Raw genomic sequence first — 23,471 nt, forward strand, 5'->3', positions numbered from 1 at the left:
TAAGGCATGTTTACTGCCTGTTTCTAATAAGTGCACTGAGCAGTATGTGAGAACACCTGAGTACTCAGCCCTTAAAGTGAGCATGTATCTGTGCATTTACTCAAACTTGTGTTACATGACTCAATTTCCCCCCACAAGTTTTACTACTGAAGGGGAAAGATCTTCAATATTTCAGCATACCGCCACCAAACTTGGCTATTTTATTATAATTTTCATTACCTGTGCACTTGAAGTAATATCCTCTCGTTGCTGGTCTGTCATTAAAGCAAGTGTATCATAAGGATCTTTTTCACAAGGATCCAAAAGGCCAGGACCACCTATAACAATACGGCTAGTTACCAATACTAGAGTCCACATATACTGATTATATATAGTAACTATAATATACATTTTAGCTGAGCTTATAAATACCCTTGACAAAATCTAAAATTTGTATCGAAAAAGTGCAACCTGCCTTTAAGGATTATTCCTGAAGATATACACTCAAAAACTCTCCTCAGCGCATCCCCAGGGCTTTGTGGTCCAGAAGCACTGCTGATCGCTTTCTCTACTAGTAACTCCATAGCCTAAATCAAGAATAGAAAAAGAGACTATTTTACTAGGCTGCTTTAAAAAGAGAAACCATCACTACAATTCAACTCAGATCTTCTGGTATACACAGCTTAATAAGAAATTACACAAATAATATTGTGTCCAGTTGCAAAGTAAGGAAAAGTTAGACTACCAGACTTTTAGACAGCTGAATAGTGATACAACATTAGCCTAAGAGTAATAACCCCTATATTTAGGTAGTCTAGCACTTCCCATTAAAAGATTCTGAGAGCACCTCCAAAAAGGTCATAACACCTCCATTGTTTGCAGTAGGCCTTTGAAATTCAGCAGGGAGAACATCCTACGGTTAGAAAAGTACATTTTCTTTGACCCATGCAATTCTGTTCAGGCTGAGCTGAGATATAAATGGGGGGGGGAAAAAAAATCACAAATTTCCCTTGTCATGTCTGTTGGCAACATGCCAAAACAGTCCCCTGAACATGAACATTCTAATCCAAGTCTGGCCCACATCACTGCCAAAGCAGCACCAGTAATATAGACTGCACTGGGAATCCCAGGAGTGATCACATTCTTCAGGGAGACTGGGTGGGGAACGGTATGGGGGTGAAGAGAGCACAATCTGGGCCTGGCTCCTCCTCCCCTTCCCGTACTGAGATGGGAGGGTGAGAGAAGAGAGAGAACAAGTGTGCGTGCACTGGGCCAGACTTCCTTTGATCAACCCCTTCCATCCTGAGGGAGAATTTCCTAAGCTCAAATAGTTAGTCCTGTGGCTCAAGCTGTGCGAAAACTGAAGGTTCAGCGTTCAAACCCTACACCAGGTGACACATGATACTGGGGGATGATACAGCGACACATAAAATAATTTACCTTTTTTCTTTTAAAAGATTTGGAAATCCCATAACAAACCCCCCCATGCATAAAAAGAAACCCATTAAAAGATTATTATTATTAATGTTACTAAGTTGAGCATTAGAAAATAAGTTTCAGAGTAGCAGTCGTGTTAGTCTGTATCCGGAAAAAGAAAAAGGAGGACTTGTGGCACCTTAGAGACTAACAAATTTATTTGAGCATAAGCTTTTGTGAGATCATTGGATGTCTGATGAAGTGAGCTGTAGCTCACGAAAGCTTATGCTCAAATAAATTTGTTAGTCTCTAAGGTGCCACAAGTCCTCCTTTTTTATTATTAGAAAATAAGGCATTTGGGTTGCCTGTGCAGCCATAATTCTGCCACTTTGTTTACATTCATTCTGATAGTATGTGATCAGGTAATTAAAGACTTTTTCAGAGAATCCCTGCTTCGTTCAGTGCACAAGATGCACAGCAAGCAGGGAATGAATCACAGTCAAGTAATGAATTAGTCTGTAAGATTCCTGCTTCATTTGCTCTAGCAGCTGGATAGTGTGAAGGGGACTGCAAGAAGAGAAAGGATGATCTTGAGGTTGAGGCAGGTGAATTCAATTCTATTCCTGCTTCTATCACAGTCTTTCAATATAATGCTGTACAAATTACTTAAACCAACATTTTGCTACGAATTGTGTATTCCTCATTCCTGCTCTGCTCAACTTGAGATACCCGGGACTTGATATGCAGCTATGCGGAGCACTCACAGCTACACCAGAAGTCAATGGGCGCTGTGACTATTCAGCAGCTAGAGAGAAATAAGACAGTGTGGTCTGAAATAATGAGGATAGGGTGGGAATCAGGAGTGTGTGTTCTAATCCTAGGTTTGCCACCGATTCACTATGTGGCCTCAGGCAAATCTTTGTGTCTCAGTTTCCCTATCTGTAAAATGGATGCTTCCCATCTTGCAGTATAGAAAAATTCATTAATGTTTGTGAGGCACTCACATACTCAGGTGATGAGTGCCCTAGAAAAGACTAAGAGGAAATAAATAATTCTGTATTCTTTAGATGGTATCTGGTAAATAAGGGAGGGAGGGCCACTAACTGAATGGGGAGTACAAAAATATCAAACAGCTGCCTCATTCTCTGAGCACTGTCCATCCTATGAACCAAATCAGGTAGGGATCACGTGGGAAAAAACAGTGTATAATCACTCAATAAATAATGCATCATAATGCATATGAACAATGGGGTAGAATTTACAATGCATAAGTAACCTAAATACTGGCATTTCCTAATTTTTGAATGCTTGATTTTTTGCAACCTAAAATGTTGTTTTGATGTAGTATTTTTTTCCTGTATGCAATGCATTATATAACTTGTTCTGTAGAAAGAGAACTTACACCTAAATTCCTTGGGGTCACTAGGAAGTGTGTATTAATGAAGAGTGTAGTAGTAAACTTCCCCTCTGGCTCTCCACTCTGTTTTAAATATAGTTAAAGCCTCACTTTTATTTTCCTAGAAGAGGGAGTTCGAACCATAAATAATGAAACTCTAAATACCTTTTCTTTCTGCAGAAATGTGTAACTTTATGTTGAGGATTAAAGAAACTATGAAGCTGATTCTAAGCCTGCTCGGGCTCCTATATCCCACACAGATGCAGCAGGTGCATAGGGCCAACACAAATAGCACACAGAAGTTCCAGTTTAAGGGGTGTGTTTTGGGGGCACAGTCATAGTACCCATCACTATGGTGACACTGCAGCCCAGAGGGCAGCCCAAGGAAAACAGTCTTAAGTCAGAGCAGCCTCCAAGGCTCTCAGCTTCTACTAGGGACTGTATCAGCCCCTCAGCAGCCTGGAATCCTGATGGTTCAAGGAGGGCATCTTTGCCCTCTCCTTTTGAGCTACGCTTTGTGTGCTGGCTTTTTCAAGAGATGCTATGTTTAGTTTGCTCAAATATTACTTTAAAGCCAAATAAGCCTTAATTAAAACATTTAACTCTTATACACTTTTTTCAGTTAAGCAGAAGTGATTTGGTAAATTCTTTCATAGCCCTCCTTCTATCTTAGAACTCACTTCTTGTCCAAACAGAAACTAGCAATGAAGTGGTTTGGACAATTTCCAACACTCTCCAGGTCAAAGATGGATCATCATATATCAGTACTCTGGTACCATATCTGGCAGCAGCCACAGATTTTAAGGAGAGTGGTAACAGAAGGGGTCCTTAGCAAGTAACTTTTACATAAAGTTTATTCTGCAATGGTTATCCAGATACATTTGACAAATTATTTCAAACAAGTCTCAGGAAAGGCCAAGCAATTCAAAGTAAACAGAGATGAAAAATAATCATTCCTAACTTCTATACAAACTCTTAGAAGAGGAGAAAAAAGTAGTACTGAATTATTTGGTGGTATTTTTGTTCTGTAGGAGAAAATAAATTCTTTGGAAAAGATCTAACTTCAGAAATCACAGGATACCAGAAGTCTGCGTTCTTTTTAAAGATTTAAAAGAAAGTGTCCGCTGAGGGAAAAAAACAAAAAACAGATTCTTGGTATATGACTTTATTGAAAAAAAAAAAAAAAGTTGCACCAGCATTTTCTGACACTCTACTTGTAGCAACATGCTGCTGCCTTAAAGGGCATGCAAAAGAGGATTACTCACCCAGCTTGGGAAGTCAGACCAAGTTGGAACTCTCTGACAGAGGTCACGAAGAATACGTATGATAATCACACAGGACTGCAGACCATTAGCTCTAGCCTTGAGAGCAATACAAAATCAAGTTAATTAATCCCAGCACCTACAGAAAACAGGCCACAGGTTGAAAAGCTAAAACACCACTGTTCAATGGAAGCTCAGATATAGAATAGAAACAAGTCACTCTAAAATTGTGTTCATGAGCTGCCATTTACAGCAGTATTTTGTGCCAGGGTTAGTAAACTTAAGGTGGTAGAAGTCAAAGTGCACAGGTTATACAAGATTAATATTTTTTGATCCCCTGTACACTTTGACCTATTTTCATCGGTAACAATACATATATCTTTCTATATTAGAAATAAAAAGAATAAAGATCTAAAAAGTATGTATAGAGACTGAAAGGTCAAAGGAATCTGTTTGGTTTCTTTGTTGTGCCTTTGCCAGAGTGCAAAGTCACTAAACCAAACAGTTATTTCTCACCTTTCATTCCCTACACTTAATGCACTTCAAGAAATAGGAAAAAAAGTCTTAAATCTAAACACAAAGCTTTAAACACATATTCCATTATTTAAAGCAAAGTTACTCTGCAGCCTTATGGAATATATTATAAATACAGACAGCATATGATCACCCAAAGCGAGTCAAGCTTTCAACATCGCCGTCTCAATGACCAGAAAAAAAGTTTATGTCAGATCAGCAACAACTGCATAAAGCAGTTCTTCCATACGGAGCTTTCTATGATAACATTTTTCTGTTCATTTAATTTAAAGTATTATTACCATGGGCAACCTTGAGTGTTTTCACAGTTAAACATTTATATTGCAACTGAACTAATCTCTCATAAGGCTACAAGAAGAAAGTAAAATGATGTTCCGAACCTGGAACCACTTAGCGTGGCGTAGAGCAGCCAGAGCGTCAAGGCATTTTTGCCTGTCCAAGACGTCCGGTGGGTCTTTCACCATACCCGAGGTTACATCTAAAATGGATTGAATTGGCAAAATGCAGTGAGGAATGGGTGTTTGACCAGGTGAGCAAGACACTTCCTTAAAGTAGCTTCAATGTCACACGTGCCATTTAGAGTTTAAACCCCATCCAACATATCAATAAAATCCCTTTAATTGGGATTAGAATATAACCCAGAATAAAGATCAAGAGCATAATACAATTTAGCCCTCAATCTAATTTTTCAGCGTACTGCAGATTATGCAGTAGTTTGCAGTTATTCATACAAGCTAACTCTGTAAAAATAGATTTCCCCTAAAATTAAATATTGAAGGAAGGATGGTTGGACACAGTGCACCAGCACAGAGAACACAGACAGAAGGAACACAAAAATCCACTTTAATGGAGTAGAATTCACAACAAACTGAGTTTGCTGAACTTAAATGATCTCATGTTACTCTGGACCTACTCCTAATAAAGAGGGGCAAGTATAACAAATAAGCTCTGGAAGCTCAAAGAATCTGGTGATGATATCATTAAAATTTAAATTATAGTGCAAATTATTTTGCTTTAATGTGATGGAAAGAACGTGAAATACTCTCTACAATTCCAATCAGTTGAATTACTTTCTACTATAATTTCTCTAATTTCTATAGCTTCTGCATCTCCATGGTGTGCGTGTGCACACAGTCCAATTTCATTTAAGAAATATTAACAAACAGCTGAAAAAGGCATATCTTGGTTAAGTCTATGAAGGAGAAAAAAAGAGAGAAGAGAAGAAGCAGAATCAGAATCAGATTATTTGGAAGATAAAAGAAACAATAGATCTTGTGCATTTAAGTGTTCAAGAAACAGGGTTTTGACCAAGTTATGTTGAACGTGACTACCTAATGAGAGACCAAAAGGTACAATAAGCTTTTCAAATTGGTTGTCTCAACAAAATAGGCAACACCGAGTGATTCCGAAAGGTAGCTTCTAGCTGGCTAATGGTGCACCAATGGTGTAACTCAATGATTAGTTTTATAACGTCTTTAGCTTATTATATATGAAAATGGCCTTCGCGATGAGTAACAAAATGTGTGATATAGCAGAGGACGACTAATTAAACAACACTCCATCTGGCTCATTCAGAAGAGTGGCAACATACCAAAACAGTCTGGTGTTGGAAAACGTGACATGAGCAAGTTAGAGCACCAAACAAAAAAAGTGATGACGTTCACTATAACACTCATGAAGCATACTGACTTGAAAAAGATTTAAAGGGAAAACTTCAAGGCAGCTGCCAATGTATAAATGAAGGAAACAAGTCAATAGGCTTTTAGGATGCACCCACAGTTAAAAAGCATACAAATCAAAAAGGATACTTTAAATTTTTAGTAATTATATTGGAGAGTTAATCTAGAATACTGTTTGGATTTGATCTCCTTTTCATTGGAAAATTTATTTTGCTCTGCACCAGGTGAAATAAGAAGCTACAATGATTCCACATTAAGAATTTTTGTTGGGGAAAATTTAGATACAATCTGACAAATATACTCAAAACTGAGCATTTGATAAGGTGGAATGAGGACCCATTCAAACTGATGAAGGGTTCGAAGAGTAAGTGAAGACATTAAAAGTAAAATTATTTCAGTCAAGAATAGTAAACCTACAGAAAAAAGTTGTCAAGTAAGGCAATCTAAGAAAGGAGCATAACATGAATACATTTAGAGAAAAACCCATGGTAGAAAAGCAAGGGGCGCTTGAGAAATTAACACAAACTTATGGGTTATTGGGTCAACTTGCCTGTGTGTGTCAGTCAATTATCTACATTCTTATAACACAAATGTGCAAATAGGTGACAGTGTGCAATCTTTCAGCATAATAATATACTATATAACTTGAAACTGCAATTACTCAGTTTCTAGCATGGAAACACTTTGGAAATAATTCTATCATGAAATATTTACATTTTAATGCACAGTAGACAATTTATTTTGTGCTGGAACCATGGATCTGAAATATGCCATGTGCCATTAATAATGGAGACTGCATGAATAACCTTGAAACTTAAAGCTATTGTGGAAGTCAGAAGATGCCAAGGCATCTATTGCAACTGAGAATAAATTTTGGCTGAAAATATATTAAGAGAAACTCTTGTAAAATGTCATCTGTGGATTTTTGCACCTGTTTGACGTTTCAAGTGGATTAACCCCTTAAAGACTATAGTAATTAGACTCCTAGCCTACCACCCTGTTAACCTAAAACAAAAGCTATGTTAATTTATAAAAACAAGTACAAATTCTTACCCTATGTAACTATATTCTATAAATAACCTAAACATAAGGGGTTAATCTTTGGTTAGAAGACATGCTGTGTCCACACTATTTCCTCATTAAAAGTTAACAGGTATATCAATTTCAGTAAATTCCACTATGTGAAATATGTGTTACCCAGTCAACTATTTCAAAACTAGTGTGAACACTGCTTAATTCTAGAAGAGAGACAAAGACAAAAAGGAAAAACACAAAGTAACAGTAAATGCTAGGACTATGCAACCAAAGCCTATCCTTTGTGCAGTATGGCAGGTGTGACACTGAGCTTTAGAAAACCTTGGTCAAAAATCCTTCCAATGTCTTGGCAGCAACCCCTGACAGGATTCAACTCCCTCTGCTAGAAGGCTTTGGACCGGGACTGATAAGCTAAGGATTAAAAAAAAAAATCACACATACACACACATATATAATATACTTTGTTTGCTGAGAGAGATTCCACAGCAAGGGTTAGAGCATTTTGAACTTATCAGATTCAAAAAGTCAATTCAGGGAAATGCTGGATAACTGTCAAATGCACAATAATGTATAGCACAATTGCCGTGCGGTTAACAGTTTTATTTGTAAAATAATTAGTTTTACTTTTTATCCTTTTGTCATTTAATGGGATTATTATTACACACTAAATATGATTTTACTTCACATGCAAGTCACAGTCTCATCTTTAATCAAACTTTTTCTTCCGGCAAAGCCTTCGTTATCACCTAAACTAGCTCCCCCAAAGCCAGCAAAAGACTTTAAACCATTTTAAGACACAGAGCATTAGGAGCTGCAGTAAGAGAAAAAACACACACTGTTATTCTGCAGCAAATAAGCAGCAATCTTCGTAATAAGACCTGGTTTATTGCAATTATCTGCAGTTTAATATTCTGCATTTTCTTCTAGTTTCACAAGTGAACTTTTCCGCACATCCATTTTACACTGCTCAGTGTCTTGAAGCGAAATCTGTTTACCTCTTGTTTGATTTTGCTTCTCTAAAGGCAATACCATCAACTCAGCAGGTGACTCAAACTCAGAATGGCAATTCTAGCTCAAGTCTGGGTCAGACAAAAATATAGTTTTGTTTCCTTTGGGGAGGGGGGAGGGCATAAAGTATCAATGAACTGAAAAACACCTGTGATTTATTTTTTTTTACCTTTATTATAGTATAAAATTCTAACGGCCACAAACCAAATTTACTGTAGTTTAGAACTGCAGTGTGGACTAATTGCAGTTTTCCACAAACCAATTTTACTGTAGTTTAGAACTGCAGTGTGGACTAATTGTAGTTTTCCACAGTACATTAAGGAATAAAGATAATGGTTAAAATGAATCTAATTTCAAAGCACCTATAATCAAACCTATAACGGTGACTGCTTTTTTTTTTTTTTTTTTAAACCAATTGTTAACAAGGTGAAATGCTTTGCATGATTCAGACCAGGTGAACCAAGTATCACATTTCCGGCATAATTTCAATTGCCAAAAATGAGACGAGAAATGGCTGGGTATGATGTAATAATATTTGAACAAAGCATGTATAGTTGGAGATATACACACAGTTCATTAATTGTGTACAGCACACTACTAAAGATCAAACATAAAAGTCATCCAATCCAGAGAACACATACTCCAGCTTTGTTTTCTGGTGTAGGGAGCAGCTCTGACAACAAAGCTTGATTATAAATTCTCTAATTTCAAAAATATCTAACATAAAAAAAAGCCTCAAATATTTTAAAGGATAGATAAAACTGTTGCGATGAAATAAAAGAATTCTATTATTTTAATTAACTATATATATCTATGTATATAGATATATAGATATATATCTATGTATATACACATGCACACATATACATACACACATACACTTTTTTTTCCAACCTGCATCATAAAAAAGTGTTAATACAGACAAACTGCCTGCTTGTAGGTTCATATTCAACAACAGACCCTGGTTTGTTATGATCTCTTTGACTACGAAAACACAGGATGAAAGGAAACAAAGTTAATTTTATCTGACCCATAGAACAATAGAACCAACCTATTGCAGACATTAATCATGCTTGTTGGCTAAAAAGCTTTTGGAGCTTTGAAAATGTTACAGAACAGACCCTAAAGCAACACTGCTGGCACCAGTGAGATTGCACATTCACAAATATAAATCGGTTTTAAGAGTGCCAACCGACTTCTACTTTAACTCAGTGACCAAACCATTTCTTATTACTGTACTACTCTGTGTACGCTATTTGGGTAAAATACTCAGATCTTAATACCAGGAGCCTGTATATTTAACAAAAGCACTCCAGTCCAAAAACCAACCTCAGACAGCTGGAAAAATTCACATCTTCTTCCAACAAAGCTACAAGCACTATGAACATCAAAATCACGTGTGTATATTATATGCAGCAATGCCATTTGAAAGATTAAGTGGTGGCCAGACAGATCCAGTTTCAAAACCAGAATGTAAAGATATAAAGATTTAGTTTTCTAATATGCTGCAAAATCTCTTAGGGCAGGCTTGTAACCACTTGCCGTAAAACATTTAGTTTTCCAAATAACTGAATTTTGTAAGGGAAGGAAGGAGAGAAAGACACACAATTTAGTAACTTTTCCAGAAAGCTGAGGCTGGACATTACGTAAGGGGGGAAAAGATCATTTTTTGAACTAAATAAATGCATCATATAAGCCTTTAATTTTAGTAAATGTTCTCTAGCAAGACTGGTTGTTGAAGTAGGGTTTCAATCAAATACGTATATTATGCCAGCATGTTGCCTTCCAGGACTTAATGTCATCTTAAACAGACTAGATAAATGTACAAAAACTGGTAATATAGAGGTAACATCTTTAACAACTTTCCAACCTCCATCCCTCATGTTCTCCTCCCGAATGATTGGAGATGTCAATGTGATAGTAACTTGCATTTTGGGTTCCACACATGAATTCAAAATTATCGCTGCTTCTGGTACTGCACACTTTATTTCATACTTCTCAGGACTTATTACCTAAATAATGAAAAAATTGGAAGCAATTGCACTTTTAGCACTTACGAAAAAAACAGAGGGGGAGAAAACATTCATTCTCAGAGAGTCACAGAACTACAATATAACAATGGTGTCTGCTCAATACATAATTATATGGTTTTAATCATACAGTTAAAAAAAATAATATGGACTGCCACACAGTTTATCAGAGACTGTAACTAAAAACATGTAGCAGTTACCCCAAAAGCTTTTTTTGAAAACACCACACTGAGAAAATTCATGCACAAAATATATTAAAATAAGGGGTCAGATTCTCAGCAGTTTTAAAGTTAAATAAACAGCCTTAAACCTAATTTAACTAATCAATGGAGGATTCCCCTGGTTTGGAGAAATCTTTAGATGGCACAGGGCTGAAGTAGTGATTCTTATGCTATAACCCCTTTGAGTGCAGGTAAACTGCTACATTTACTTTATTAATGGCTGCTGGAGTGGCCCCCGGGGGCAGTTAACAGCCCATGCAATAACTTAAAGAGTAGCCATTAGGCTATTCTAAGTCGTTCCTCATGATCAGAGTTACTGGCTCCTAGTGACCCAAGGAAAAGCTGTCAACACTGTCCTCCCCTCTTCCACAAGCTGCAAAGACAAATGGCTGGTCTCAAGGACCTGGCCCAAGGTTTGCACATTTTGCTTATAGCAACAAAAGCAAACAAAAAAATTCAGTGAAAGTTAGTTATTTCTCAATTCATCCATTGTGTCAGCACATTATCTTGTAATATTATCCTCTGTCAAGTGACATCAGAACAGAGGACAACGTTGCAAACCTTCTATGATTCCATAATATACATAGACTTTTTGGAGTAGGTGAGAGATAGAACTATGGTCTTAAGTATGAATTTTTCATTATTTGGGGATTTATGGCAGACGTTTTACTTCACATTCAGTGCTATGTATGTGTGTGCAATCTTAGAGTGAGTAATGAGGTAGGTGTCTTTTTTTTAAGGTATTGGAAAAAGATGCACAAGATAGGTTAAGCTTCAGTAATTTAATTCTGGAACTGTGGATCATTTTCATACACAGATCTTGTTCTGTAACTTCAATATAAAAATCTGTAATAAGTGAGGAGTGCATTAGTAATTGATAACTGTATTGCTATTTATAATCTCCATCCAAGTAAACCACCTACGACTGTTACCATGTATGTATATTACTTGTCTACATGCATCCGACGAAGTGGGTATTCACCCACGAAAACTTATGCTCCAATATGTCTGTTAGTCTATAACGTGCCACAGGACTCTTTGCAACTTCTGTCTTTGGCACCGATGATAGTAGTTTGGGCAAAAGGGGATTCCTACACCAACCTCTGTCTCCACATATAAAAGGGAAGGAGAGATTACTACATCTATGAACTGGCACCACCTGTGAGGAGCAGAACAATCATTTCCGCTCTTGTGAAATGGATCCCACTTCTTGCTTACCCATACAATGGGTTGGAAAGACACCTTTCAGGGGCACTGAATTCACATACAAATACTGGGAAAATGCTACACAACTTTTTAATGCCCCTGCTGTACAACTGGGGCACAGTCAGCTCTACAAATCATTTGACTCCAGAAAATGTTCTGTATGGCATCTTCTCAAAAATCCAAATCCAACTTACTGCAAGTTGTTTGGGAAGACTTTCTGCAATACGACTGAGTAATGCCTTTGAAGGCTTCTCAGCACACAGCAAAACAAGGTTGACATTTCGGTCTCCACGGAGAAGCAAGCCTTTAGCCAAAACTCCTACCCGTAACACTCCTTTCAAAGCTCTGTGGGGAAGTGAAGTTATAGTTACAAGAGATGCTTCAAATCGTATTAATCATTTATGAACAACTCTGAAGATACAAAAAAAGGGTAAAGTAAAACACAGCACTCCACCCCTCATGTTCTCCTCCCGAATGATTGGAGATGTCAATGTGATAGTACCATCGTGATGCCTGCTGTCAGAACCTAGAGAGAACAGAATCTGAGGAGGCACTAAAAAAAATGTAAAGGGAGAAACATGGGATGACTTTTTCCTCCTCAGCACAAAATTTTTAAAACTGAAGACAGACATACCTGTCTTTACTGCCATCTTTCTTATCATCTCCCTCTTTGCCCTTAGTTTTTTCATTGTCAGTCATGTTGTCAGACACAAGTTTCAGAGCACGCTCAGTGATGGAAACTATTTTTTGGACTGCCTGAAGTTCCTCCTCAGTTGGATAAATGGCTGCATGTTTGGTCATTACATAACGGTCATCAGATGAGTCTGGACGACGCAGAGGCTACATTGAGAAAAATGTTATGGTAACTTTACTTGAATTTTTAAAATACAAGTTCTAGCAAGAAAACTTTATTAGAAACAAAAACCAGTAAGAGTGCTAAGTGACAGCATCATATTCGTATATAAAACCTGACAATTTAAAAGTAACAAAAACTAAAAGTTAATGACACAGTAACTTTAAGACTTCACAGGTAAACACGCATATAACCAAATATAAGAAAGGTTGGAAGGTTTTGATTTTTATTGGTAAATGCAGATAAACGCTGACCCCCCCCCCCCCCATGATGAAAAAAATAGCTCCATCCATTCTAAATTTGCAGCTTGGCAAAGAAAGAAAAGTCTGCATCAGAACTTAGTAGAGTTTAAGGATATTGACTTTATATATCTGGACATGTGACAATTTGTGTTTTAACCATTAAAAAGCTTTAACTTTTTGAATTCCACTGCCTACTCTTAAAAATAAAATTCTGTCAACTCTACATATAAGGAAACCCATTGTTTATCAAAATCTAACCTTAACTTTTATCCTCTTTCTTCTTAATAATATAATTTTTTGTCATCTTACTGTTAACTGGGAAATAGATATTTATTAATCAGTGAAAATTTTTTGGGTAAAGTATTTATTCCTGTTTCTTCAAAATAATATTGCATATGACTTAATTCATGGTAAATTTATGCAGGTAGACTTGCACATGAGGCTGTTCAACATGTACCTTTAACGTGCTCTTATATTGACACTTAATCCAGCAGGACTCTCAGACAGATCCTTATACCTGTAGAGTCCCACCGTGGGTTTTTTCACATTTCCAAGCACTTTATTAGAGAATAAACTTGAAACAGATTAATGTAGTAATACAGACGGCTAAGATCAAATATACCCAAGAACTATGCCTGATTTAAGAGACTTCAACTTTTAAATTTTTCAATTTAAGAAACTTACAGCTGGTCCCTGGGGCTGAGGAGGCATTCCTGGTCTGACACCTAGCAAGCCTAGAGGTCCTGGAGGACCATGAGGATATCCTCCATCAGGTATTCGGCGACGGTCATCCCAATGATGCTGCTCCTCCTCCATCCTCCTCCAGTACATGTCCTCCTCATAGCGTCTGAATTGTATGAATCAAAGTATGTTCTTTACATAGCAAAGAGCCATTTTCAATTGTTCTAAAAAATTATTTGGTACTATTCACTAGCTCATCTTTAGTAGTCATGACCTTGGGAGCTCCAAAGGATAAGTAAAAAGGGATAACAGCACTAGAAGCAACCCCTACTCTTAAATACAAACAATTTTAAACAGACCCATATTCCTCAGATGGATCAAATAACAAATGCTCAGAGTTGTACGATGGCCTGACTGAAGACAAAAGGGTTTAGAGTCCTCAACATGAGCATTCATCAGCAGGTAATTAAATAGGATGGAACCAGTGTTCCCTCTAATTTTTCCCACCCACATGCAGAATGGATTTTGCTATGTGCATCAATATGGAGGTGATGTGTGACACATTACCTCCATATCGGTACACATAACAAAATTAACGTGAAGGGGTGTGGCCGAGAGATTCACAGTGCAGGGACTCAGTGTTGAGGCAGAGGGTTGGGGTGCGGGCTTTGGGGTGGGGCTGGGGATGAGGGGTTTGGGGTGCAGGCTACCCCAGGGCTATGGCGGGGAGAGAGGACTCCACCAAGGTCTCTCTCCCCACAGCAGTACCTGGGCTGGGAAGGAGTGGCGCCTTGCTCCACTGCAGCAGCTCCAGCAGGGCTGGGCTGGGGAAGGAGCTCCTTGCTCCACAGTGGCAGCTCCAGTGGCACTGGGCTGGGGAAAGGCTCCTCTCCCCAGGCCCGGCAGCTCCAGCGGGCTCAGGGCAGGGGCTCCGCTCCCCAGCTGCGGCAGTCCAGCAGGTGCACATAAAATTCATGTGGTGAGGTGGGGCCGAGGGGTTCAGAGTGCAGAACGGGGCTCAGGACTGGGCAGAGGGTTGGGTTGCAGGCGGATATGGGCTCTGGCTGGGAGTGCGGGCTCTGGGGTGGGACAGAGGTTTGGGGTGCGGGTCTGTGCTCCTCTCCCTGACAGCTCCTGAGGGAATGGGCCAGGCCAGAGGACCTGCACAGCCCTAAATAGCCTGCTGTGTGGCCGCGCAGCTTATAGGGAACCTAGGATGGAACCCTCTTCAGGTGACCTCACTGCAGCTTTTGTTCAACTCATTAGACACGTTACCTCATTTCCATCCGCCAGCGTTCCTCCTCTTCTCGTCTTCTCCAATATTCTTCTTTCTGCATCTGCTTTCTCATCTTCTCTTCTTGTATTTTTCTTGCTCGGATACTGGGCTTTACTTCTACTTGCAAATCTGGATTTACTTTTTTCTAATGTTTCAGAGATACAAAGAAATGTTGGTTTTACTTTTCATTTCACCCTGGTTTTAGGAAATATACTCTTTATAGTATTTTTCTACCATGTCAAACAGTAGTTTAGAACACAAGGTTTTTGTTTCACTCTTCCCATCACCCCAAGTAAGTCAATTTAAAGAAAAGGGTTCTGTAAAATGTAGTCTGATGCTAATCCTGTGCTATTGCTAATCCATAGTAAAAAAACATGCAAGGACCTACCATAACTTTAATTACTATATACTACGTGTTCATGTTTCCAAACACTCAAATACAGTATTGCTTAACATTTTCATTAAAAAAACAAACACACACACAGCACATATCACTTCTTTAAGCCACCTGTATCATCTTAAAACACCCACCAAGAAAGATAAATGCAATATTCTTACACCCTTTTACACACCATTTGGGCATGGTAACCACTAATCTTGAATTTGAGTAACAAGTTACAACAATTTAGGTCTTGTAAAGTTTAAACTACTGTCAGCAGTATATCAACTAACTTTATATTGAAGCCTGTGCCGCCTTCCTTTTAGATGCATTTCCTTGGCATTAGGATCGTTAAAGCTGCACTCACAAAGTTTGCAGTGAAAGCGGATCACCTTCCCTTCATCGTTCCGTACCTTGGAAATAAAATAATGTTGTATTAGATTTTTGGATATTTAAACCTCCCCCATAATTTACCTTTTCTACAAATTAACCTAATTTTACAAGAATCTTAATTGTATCCTACACAAAACATGTTCACGTATTTACATACATATATTTTAGTAAGCACTTTAAAAGAGGTATTGTCAAGAAAAGAATTGTCAATCATGATCAGATTCCCATTGTGTTAAGTACTGTACAAAGAGGAACACGTGATTCATACCCAGAAGAGCTTATACTCTTAAAAATATAGTTTTATTAACTCCTTAGATTCAAACAAATACTTAAAAAAAAAGAGTGGAAAACCTTTTTTAGTATATTCAACTTAAACCCTGGATTCTACAAAACTTATGTACACATGCTTACCAAAATGCACAATGAACAGTACCATTGACTTTGAAGGTTCTGCTCACAAAGTGAGAATTTAAGCACATGCATAAGTCTTTGCAGGATCAGAGTCTTGCTTTATAATTCTGATGGACACATTTTATTTAAATCAAACAAGTATACTAGGAGGATTTTCAGATTAATACCTCCTCCACATAGTCATGGCCTACTGGCTGGACATCACTCTGCAAAGCAGCAAGAGTTGTTGGAGTCACTGGTTCTGATGCTGTATCTGGTTTTACTTCCTGGGTCTGTACAACAGCAACCAAAGGAGTAGTCTTAACATTTTCAACAGCTTTCATATCTTCCTGTTTACTTCCTGTTGTCTGTAGCTTATTACCACCTAAAATCAAAGTTTAAAATGAACTGTTAATTTTGGTAGAATGATTATATACTTACAGAATATGTACAAATTAAAGAGATTTCATTTGCAAATGGCAAGATTTTGGCCAGAGTGCCTCCATTTTTTCAAATATTTTAAGAATAAATTTAAACACCATAAACATACAATTAAACAGAGAACATTATAAAAATTCAGCTACAATCAAGGTTTAGGGTGAGTTGTTTTTAATTTTTCTTAAATAATTTAATGGTACTCAAATTTTTTAAACTCTGTTAACCAAAGTTCTCCATTTTTGCAGTAAAGACTTAGTAGGCATGTGCAATTTAGACTTCTATTAAATCTAGCTTAGCGTTCTGCAAGCACAAGGCAAGACTGAAAGGGAGCAACCAAAGAAACAATGAGGAATCCGATGGCACCTTAAAGGCTAACATATTTATTTGGGCATAAGCTTTCGTGGGTAAAAAAACCCTTCTTCAGACGCATGGAGTCCATGCATAAATAAATAAATAAATTCCGCCAGGCTCCTTGTTGTTTTTGTGGATACAGACTAACACAACTACCCCTCTGATACTTGCAACCAAAGAAAGGTATTCAGATGAGCAATCTTTTTGCTTTCAGAAGTAACCCACTGTAGAACTGCTTTCATAAGACAGTTTTTGCTAACAAGATCAAAAAAACAGAAAGCGTACCAGAACTGAATGTTTGTATCAAATAAAACACATAGCCCTCCAATGCTGCCAACACTTATGCACTTGACTTCAAGGGGACTAACTCTATGTGGACAAAGTTAACATGGATAACTCGCAATCATAAAGTTATGCATATGCATAGGCGTTTGCAGCATTGACATCGTACAGACTAGATACATATAGATTTTAAATCCTTATAATAGGTTAGGTTTCAAAATGAAGACTGACTTCTGTACTTGCCAACAAAGTTTATTTTCGGTGTAGATATTTTCTTTACAGGTATATTAGCAGCAACTACGGACACTTTGTTGTTGGATGCTGCGTTAATTGGCGTGCTTGCTGTGGGAGTAAGAATTTTCACTGCAGAAGATGTAATGGAGGAGTTCACAGTGCTGCTGCTAGTTGCAATATTTGAAGCAGAGGCAGTCTGTTTGGAAGCAGATGCAGATGTTGAGGAAGTAGACTGGGTAACAACATTTGGTTCAGTTGAAGGAATGGGCTTGCCAAGTTTTGTGTGCAATTTAACCACCTAGAACCAAAAAATAAAAAAATTAATAGGCTCATTAAAAAACATGAACCACTTGGTTTACATTAAAAAAATAACATGGCTACTATCCTTAAAAAGTTGATCTGCATGTGGGGGGAAAAAAAATGAACTTGTGTCCATTTTTGTTTCTTTAATGATTTATAAATACAAAGTTTCAGACCTCTAAACTTTTCTCTGCTTGCTTTTTAGATTAGAAATACAGGTCTTATCTATCCCAGAAAAACTCCACTATGACTGAACAACTAGTGAAAACATGACATCATCAGAGTCAAGAGTCAAAAAAAAAAAAAAAAAAAAGCCAAGAAACAGATGGTGGAGTGATTTTTAGTCAAATTGTTTTATATTTCATGTGTTCTCTCCCACCCTCCACACCCCTTGGCGGGGAGCTTAAACTATTTTAATTACTATGGCTGAGGAACACGTTGGAGAACAGATGTCTTTATTAAAGATTCAATAACTCTGCGCCATCATTGAAAGTGTGAGATTCCACAACACAGACAGAGACTGAATGAGCAATAACAGGTCTTTCAGCAAAACCAGGGAAGACCCAGATGACATTCCTGATATTATACACAGTAAAAAACAAGCAGAAAAACAAGTATTCAGGTTTCCTTTATATATCATATAAAGTCCTTTGCAGGATACCTTTAAAATACAATTAAATTTCAGTTTTCTGATAATAGTTAGGATTTATAAGAAATATTGACAGACTCCAAAAAAGAATCATTTAGTGCTCAATAATAAAAGGTACAAGATGGGAAGAGAGGGTGGAGAAGGGGATAAAAAACAGTGGATTAATCTTAGAAGTTTGACAACTACAGTAGAACCTTAAAGTTACAAACACCAGTGTTACGAACGGACTAGTCAACCACACACATCACTTGGAACTGGAAGTATGCGATCAGGCAGCAGCAAAGCCAAAAAAATAAAAAGCAAATGCAGTAAATGCTGTGTTAAACGTAAACTACTAAAATAATAAAGGGAAAGTTTAAAAAAATTGACTAGGTAAGAAAACTGTTTCTGTGCTTGTTTCATTTAAATTAAAATGGTTAAAAGCAGCATTTTTCTTCTGCTTAGTAAAGTTTCAAAACTGTATTAAATCAATGTTCAGTTGTAAACTTGTGAAAGAACCACTATAATGGTTTGTTCAGAGTTACAAACAACCTCCATTCCTACCTTCTGATGTTTAGCTCCACGAATATGGGCAGCATATGCATCTGCTCCTGTACAAGACACATCACAGAGCTCACAGCGCAACTGATTCTGAGTTCCACGAGCAGAAGTACTGCTGTTGCTAGTGTTCTGAGATGCTTTTAACGCCGCTTCTTTCTTTTTGTGTTTCTGGCCTTCCAAATGTTCTTTATAAGTCTATTTAAAAATGCAGTGAAAAAGCATACATCCTCAATACATTATTTTTACTCCATTAATTATGTCAGTCATCTGATGCTATAAAATATACAATAGGTTATAAGCTAGAAATAATCAACACTTACATTTTGCTAGGGAACATATTTCCTATACACAGCACTGCCATTTTATTGTGCGTGTGCTTTGAGGCATAAGCCATGCTGGCAGGGACCAGGAAACTATTTTCCTTTCATGATATACAGAACTCCATAGTTGGCAAAAAGCAGTAAGGACTTTTTTCATCTTCCTACTTTCCAAATCATCAAGTATTGGTCAATGCCAAGTGACAGATGTTAACCATCAAGTGATCTTATCCAGTAGGCTGTACCCAAGTCCTGCGTGATTTAGAGCGCCCCAAAAAACTCAGTAATTCAGAAGGAGATACTGCTTAAATACATCAGGGCGCAAAGTAAAACTTTTAAAATTGAGAGTGTCCTTGTGTGGGAAGGGGCAGTCCAAGTGCAAGAAGTAGTAGAAAAAAATGACAGTTTTTTAACATGACATGCAGAACAACAAATATTCTAAACAAGTGTGTAAAAAACTCTCATGTTCTTTGCTGTCTTAATATGAATGACCTGACAAGATAGTACTACATTCAGCCGTTTAAAAACTAGAATGGAGTGCTAGAAGGACAAACAGAATACTACAAAGTAGAATATTTTTCAAGGAGAAATTTCATAAAAGCTTAAATTCTCAAGGGTCTATGCGTCTGAGAAGGGAGTTTTCCCCAGGAAATTTGCTACTGAGCAGAATAGCGCTTCAAATAGAGAATGTTAACTTTTAGCGTGCGAAATAAAATTCAGCTGTTCACAGAGCACAAACATCAGTATTTCCTTTTCATAGGGGTACACATTTTCAAACTGCTTCTAGAGGGAAGTTATTTAAATAATTTCCGCAATCCACAACTGTTCTTAAATAATGCCTGTTTTTAAATATATGAAATAATGACTAAGCGGCATAGTGGAATGTCATGTAATACAGGTACCTGTGGTCCAGCACAGCTGATTTTACAAACATCACAATAGTGGATCTGTGGTGGTTTGGGAGGTTGTTTTGGTTTCAGTTGCTTATTTTGGAATGGTGCCTTTTTAGTAAAGGTGGTCCCTGTCCAGGCAGCTGTTGCAGCAGCAGCAGCCGCTGCTGCCGCGGCCTGTTTCTGTTGCTGCTGCTGCTGCTGGTAATAGGATGATGCTGCTGAATATACTGCGGCTTCATAGCCAGAATAAGAGGTACCTCAAAAGATCAAAATATGATAATGTTACATTATTATACATTGTATATCACAGTTACACGCAAGTTAGTTCCAGGGATGCTGCATGACATTTAGTTTTTTTCCAGAAAGGTACATTTTGTGATCTAAACATTTTGATAAGGTCCTGAGATGCAATGTGTAGTCAACTATCTTATCACTTAATCAGAATTTTACTTGACCTTTTATGATATACAAATTTAAATACCATTTCCCACCTATGTCAGGGGCATGTTTTCTCTCAGACAGATCTTTGTAGCTATACAATTTTTAATTATACTGTGGTCCCCTATCCTGGCAGCTGTATCAAAGCTGCCATTCAAGAATGTGCCAACGGTCCTGGCACATCTGGGAGGGCTAGGTGTGGCACAGCAAAGATGAGATAAAAGCCACTAGAAATGAATATTTGTTCAAACTTAGGTTTATTAATAAGGAACAATTTATTGTGTAAGAAAAGGATACACATGGATGTGAAACAACAGTGCTTAGGAGCCTCTTCTCTTTGAAATTTAACCATCCAGCATCCTCAGATGCACTTTGGTGCAAACAAACTGTTGGCCTGCTTGATTCTCTGTAACTTGCCTTATCTTTTCACTCCTTAATTTCTAGTACCACAGTTGAATAAATCAAGAAAACTGTGTTTTCATGCCTTTGAGCCAGTTTTCCCATAAACTCTCCACAACTAGTGGTTCAACTACTTTAATCCACCGATTAGGCTTTTAAAACAAAAACAACAAGGAGTCTGGTGGCACCTTAAAGACTAACAGATTTATTTGAGCATAAGCTTTCATGGGTAAACCTCACTTCTTCAGATTTGCACCATGAAAGTTTATGCTCAAATAAATCTGTTAGTCTTTAAGGTGCCACCGGACGGACTCTTGTTGTTTTTGTGGATACAGACTAACACGGCTACCCCCTGATACTTGACACCATTTAAAAGAGGATACCAAAGATCCAAGCAGCTACAGTTTTCCAGTTGATTATCATCTGGTTATAAAGCTAAACAGGATTCCTTCCACTTTTAATCAAGCCTTGAATCTCTTATGTTTGGAGCAAAGCTCTTGTACACACCCCCTCCTCCCAGAGGAGATCAAAGTAATCCAAAATCTAAGTTTTACTCTGGATTGCCCCCTCTCCTCTTCACAACTGTTGTCTGATGGTGGTACATTGCCTCCAAAATTTTATTTTCTTTGGACATTTGTCTCTGTTTTTTTCCATTGCATGGTTTCTGCTCCCTTCCCATACTTGACCAACACCAAGAACTAGCCAAGCAGTGCTGCAATCTCTCTTTGTTATTATGTTCAACAAAACAGGACCACATACAACTATTGTTCTCTTCCAAAAATGTGTCTGAATATTCTGCCAATATAGTGATCTAACTAGCTGAATATTTCTTGGTGCTTTATGACACAACTAAACACAATTACCAAATTTTTGAGCCTACAAAATCCTTTTCCATAACATGACTCACAAACCTCATAGTAATATAACTTGCAAAATTCTTACCAGAGTAAGTGACTGCTGTTGTACTGTATGTAGCACTCTGAGTATAGGATGGAACAACAGTTGCTGCAGCTGCTACTGGCTGCACAGTGGAGGATACTGGATATATGGAGAAAGTAGTTGTAGCTGGACTTGGGGTGGCTGGTTTTATGGCTGTCACTTGTCGAGTTTGCTGGGCTTGAGTATACTGAGTTGCTCCTTGGCTATATCCTGCTTTTGGAGCTAATTAAGATAGAAGAGTAAAGTTGTATAACGATTTAAAAATTTGAGACTAGGTGAATTTCGAACGACATTAAATTTTTAAAATAATTATATTCAACTATATACAAGTAACTAAGCACACAACAAATGAGGATTTTTCTGTTACAAAACACACATGCCAGAGGGATGACCATGTAATAAAATGAATACAATCCTAAAATGCATCTGCATAACTCATTTCACTTTCTTCTCTAAATACAGCCAACCCTTTTCTTAAGGGTCTTTCAGTACTATGAAAAGTAGCCTGACCTATGATGATCACTTTTAGTTTGAAGTTCATTAATGGACAAAAATTCAGAAGCATATTATACAAACGCTGGTTTTATTTTTAGTATTCTAAATACTTTTTGGTTATCCTGAAAATGAAAAACCAAGCAACACACAGTACATTATGCCTAATCTCTCATCTGCTAGTAGCGGCTCAGCAATTTATAACCTCTCACTGGAAGAAAAAAATACAAAAAAATAGTCCTACCATAGAAGAATGGTTTATAAAAGCGTAAAAGGATGCTGTTATGGAACAATTAACATACCAATTACATACCCAGCAAAATAGACAGACGACAAATAGATACTTAGATATTTGGTTACATTTTATTCAGTACTCATAAGAACGGCCCTACTGCGTCAGACCAAAGGTCCACTCAGCCCAGTACCCTGTCTTCCAACACTGGCCAGTGCCAGGTGCCCCAGAGGGATTGAACAGAACAGGTAATCATCAAGTGATCCAGTCACTCTGTCTCCCATTCCCAGCATCTGACAAACAGGCTAGGGACACCATTTCTGCCCATCCTGGCTCATAGCCATCAATGGACCTATCTTCCATGAATTTATCTAGCTCTTTTTTGAACCCTGTTATGGTCTTGGCCTTCACAACATCCTCTGGCAAGGAGTTCCACAGGTTGACTGTGTGTAGAAATACTTCCTTTTATTTGTTTTAAACCTGCTGTCTATTAATTTCATTTGGTGACCCCTAGTTCTTGTGTTATGAGAAGTAGTAAACACCACTCAGAGTACATTCACCAGAAAATACCCCCAGCAGGTATCCTTTTTTCCAACTTTTAACATTTGATAGACATACCTGGCCCATTAATTATGCATAATCAGAGATTTCACTCAATTTAATAAAATCAATAGAAACAACATCATAGGTGTTGTTAACAATGCTCACTCTTTAATATGGCTAACTCCCTAATGAACAGATAGAGCTGATGACTATATTCCTGCATGTCTCTTTAAACAAAAGATAAGTGTTGTAATGATTATTGTTTTGTTTCTGATATTTGCATGGCAAGGATTTGTAAACCTGTTAATATGTCCTTAAAAAAGGATTATATGCCAGGAACATGGTGTTTCACACAAAGAACACTACTACAGGCTCAGGACACAAAAAACCAATCAAGTCCAAACTACCTAATTTTTGTGATTCACTCACTTCTAGCCTGCTGTT

The 23,471-nt window shown here is 37.6% G+C and overlaps 1 protein-coding gene across 3 annotated transcripts in view; it reads right to left on the bottom strand.

Moving 5' to 3' along the window:
• Positions 1-23,471, bottom strand: part of ZFR (zinc finger RNA binding protein) — a 54,167-nt gene that overhangs the window by 2,962 nt on the left and 27,734 nt on the right. The window contains exons 5-19 of one of the 3 annotated variants that reach the window (XM_048849437.2): positions 21,764-21,982; positions 19,994-20,241; positions 18,778-18,969; positions 17,295-17,583; positions 16,169-16,365; positions 15,491-15,610; positions 14,818-14,963; positions 13,546-13,708; positions 12,401-12,606; positions 11,961-12,111; positions 10,180-10,321; positions 4,968-5,065; positions 4,057-4,152; positions 455-566; positions 220-317 (exon numbers count right to left, since the gene is read on the bottom strand). In XM_048849437.2, the coding sequence (XP_048705394.1) occupies positions 220-317; positions 455-566; positions 4,057-4,152; positions 4,968-5,065; positions 10,180-10,321; positions 11,961-12,111; positions 12,401-12,606; positions 13,546-13,708; positions 14,818-14,963; positions 15,491-15,610; positions 16,169-16,365; positions 17,295-17,583; positions 18,778-18,969; positions 19,994-20,241; positions 21,764-21,982 (2,477 nt within the window). Of the gene's footprint in view, positions 1-219; positions 318-454; positions 567-4,056; positions 4,153-4,967; positions 5,066-10,179; positions 10,322-11,960; positions 12,112-12,400; positions 12,607-13,545; positions 13,709-14,817; positions 14,964-15,490; positions 15,611-16,168; positions 16,366-17,282; positions 17,584-18,777; positions 18,970-19,993; positions 20,242-21,763; positions 21,983-23,471 lie in introns of those variants that run through there. The other 2 variants (XM_048849436.2, XM_048849439.2) reach the window with 2 other exon arrangements.

The sequence above is a fragment of the Caretta caretta genome, chromosome 5 (assembly GCF_965140235.1).
Source record: "Caretta caretta isolate rCarCar2 chromosome 5, rCarCar1.hap1, whole genome shotgun sequence".
Classification (NCBI taxonomy): domain Eukaryota; kingdom Metazoa; phylum Chordata; order Testudines; family Cheloniidae; genus Caretta; species Caretta caretta.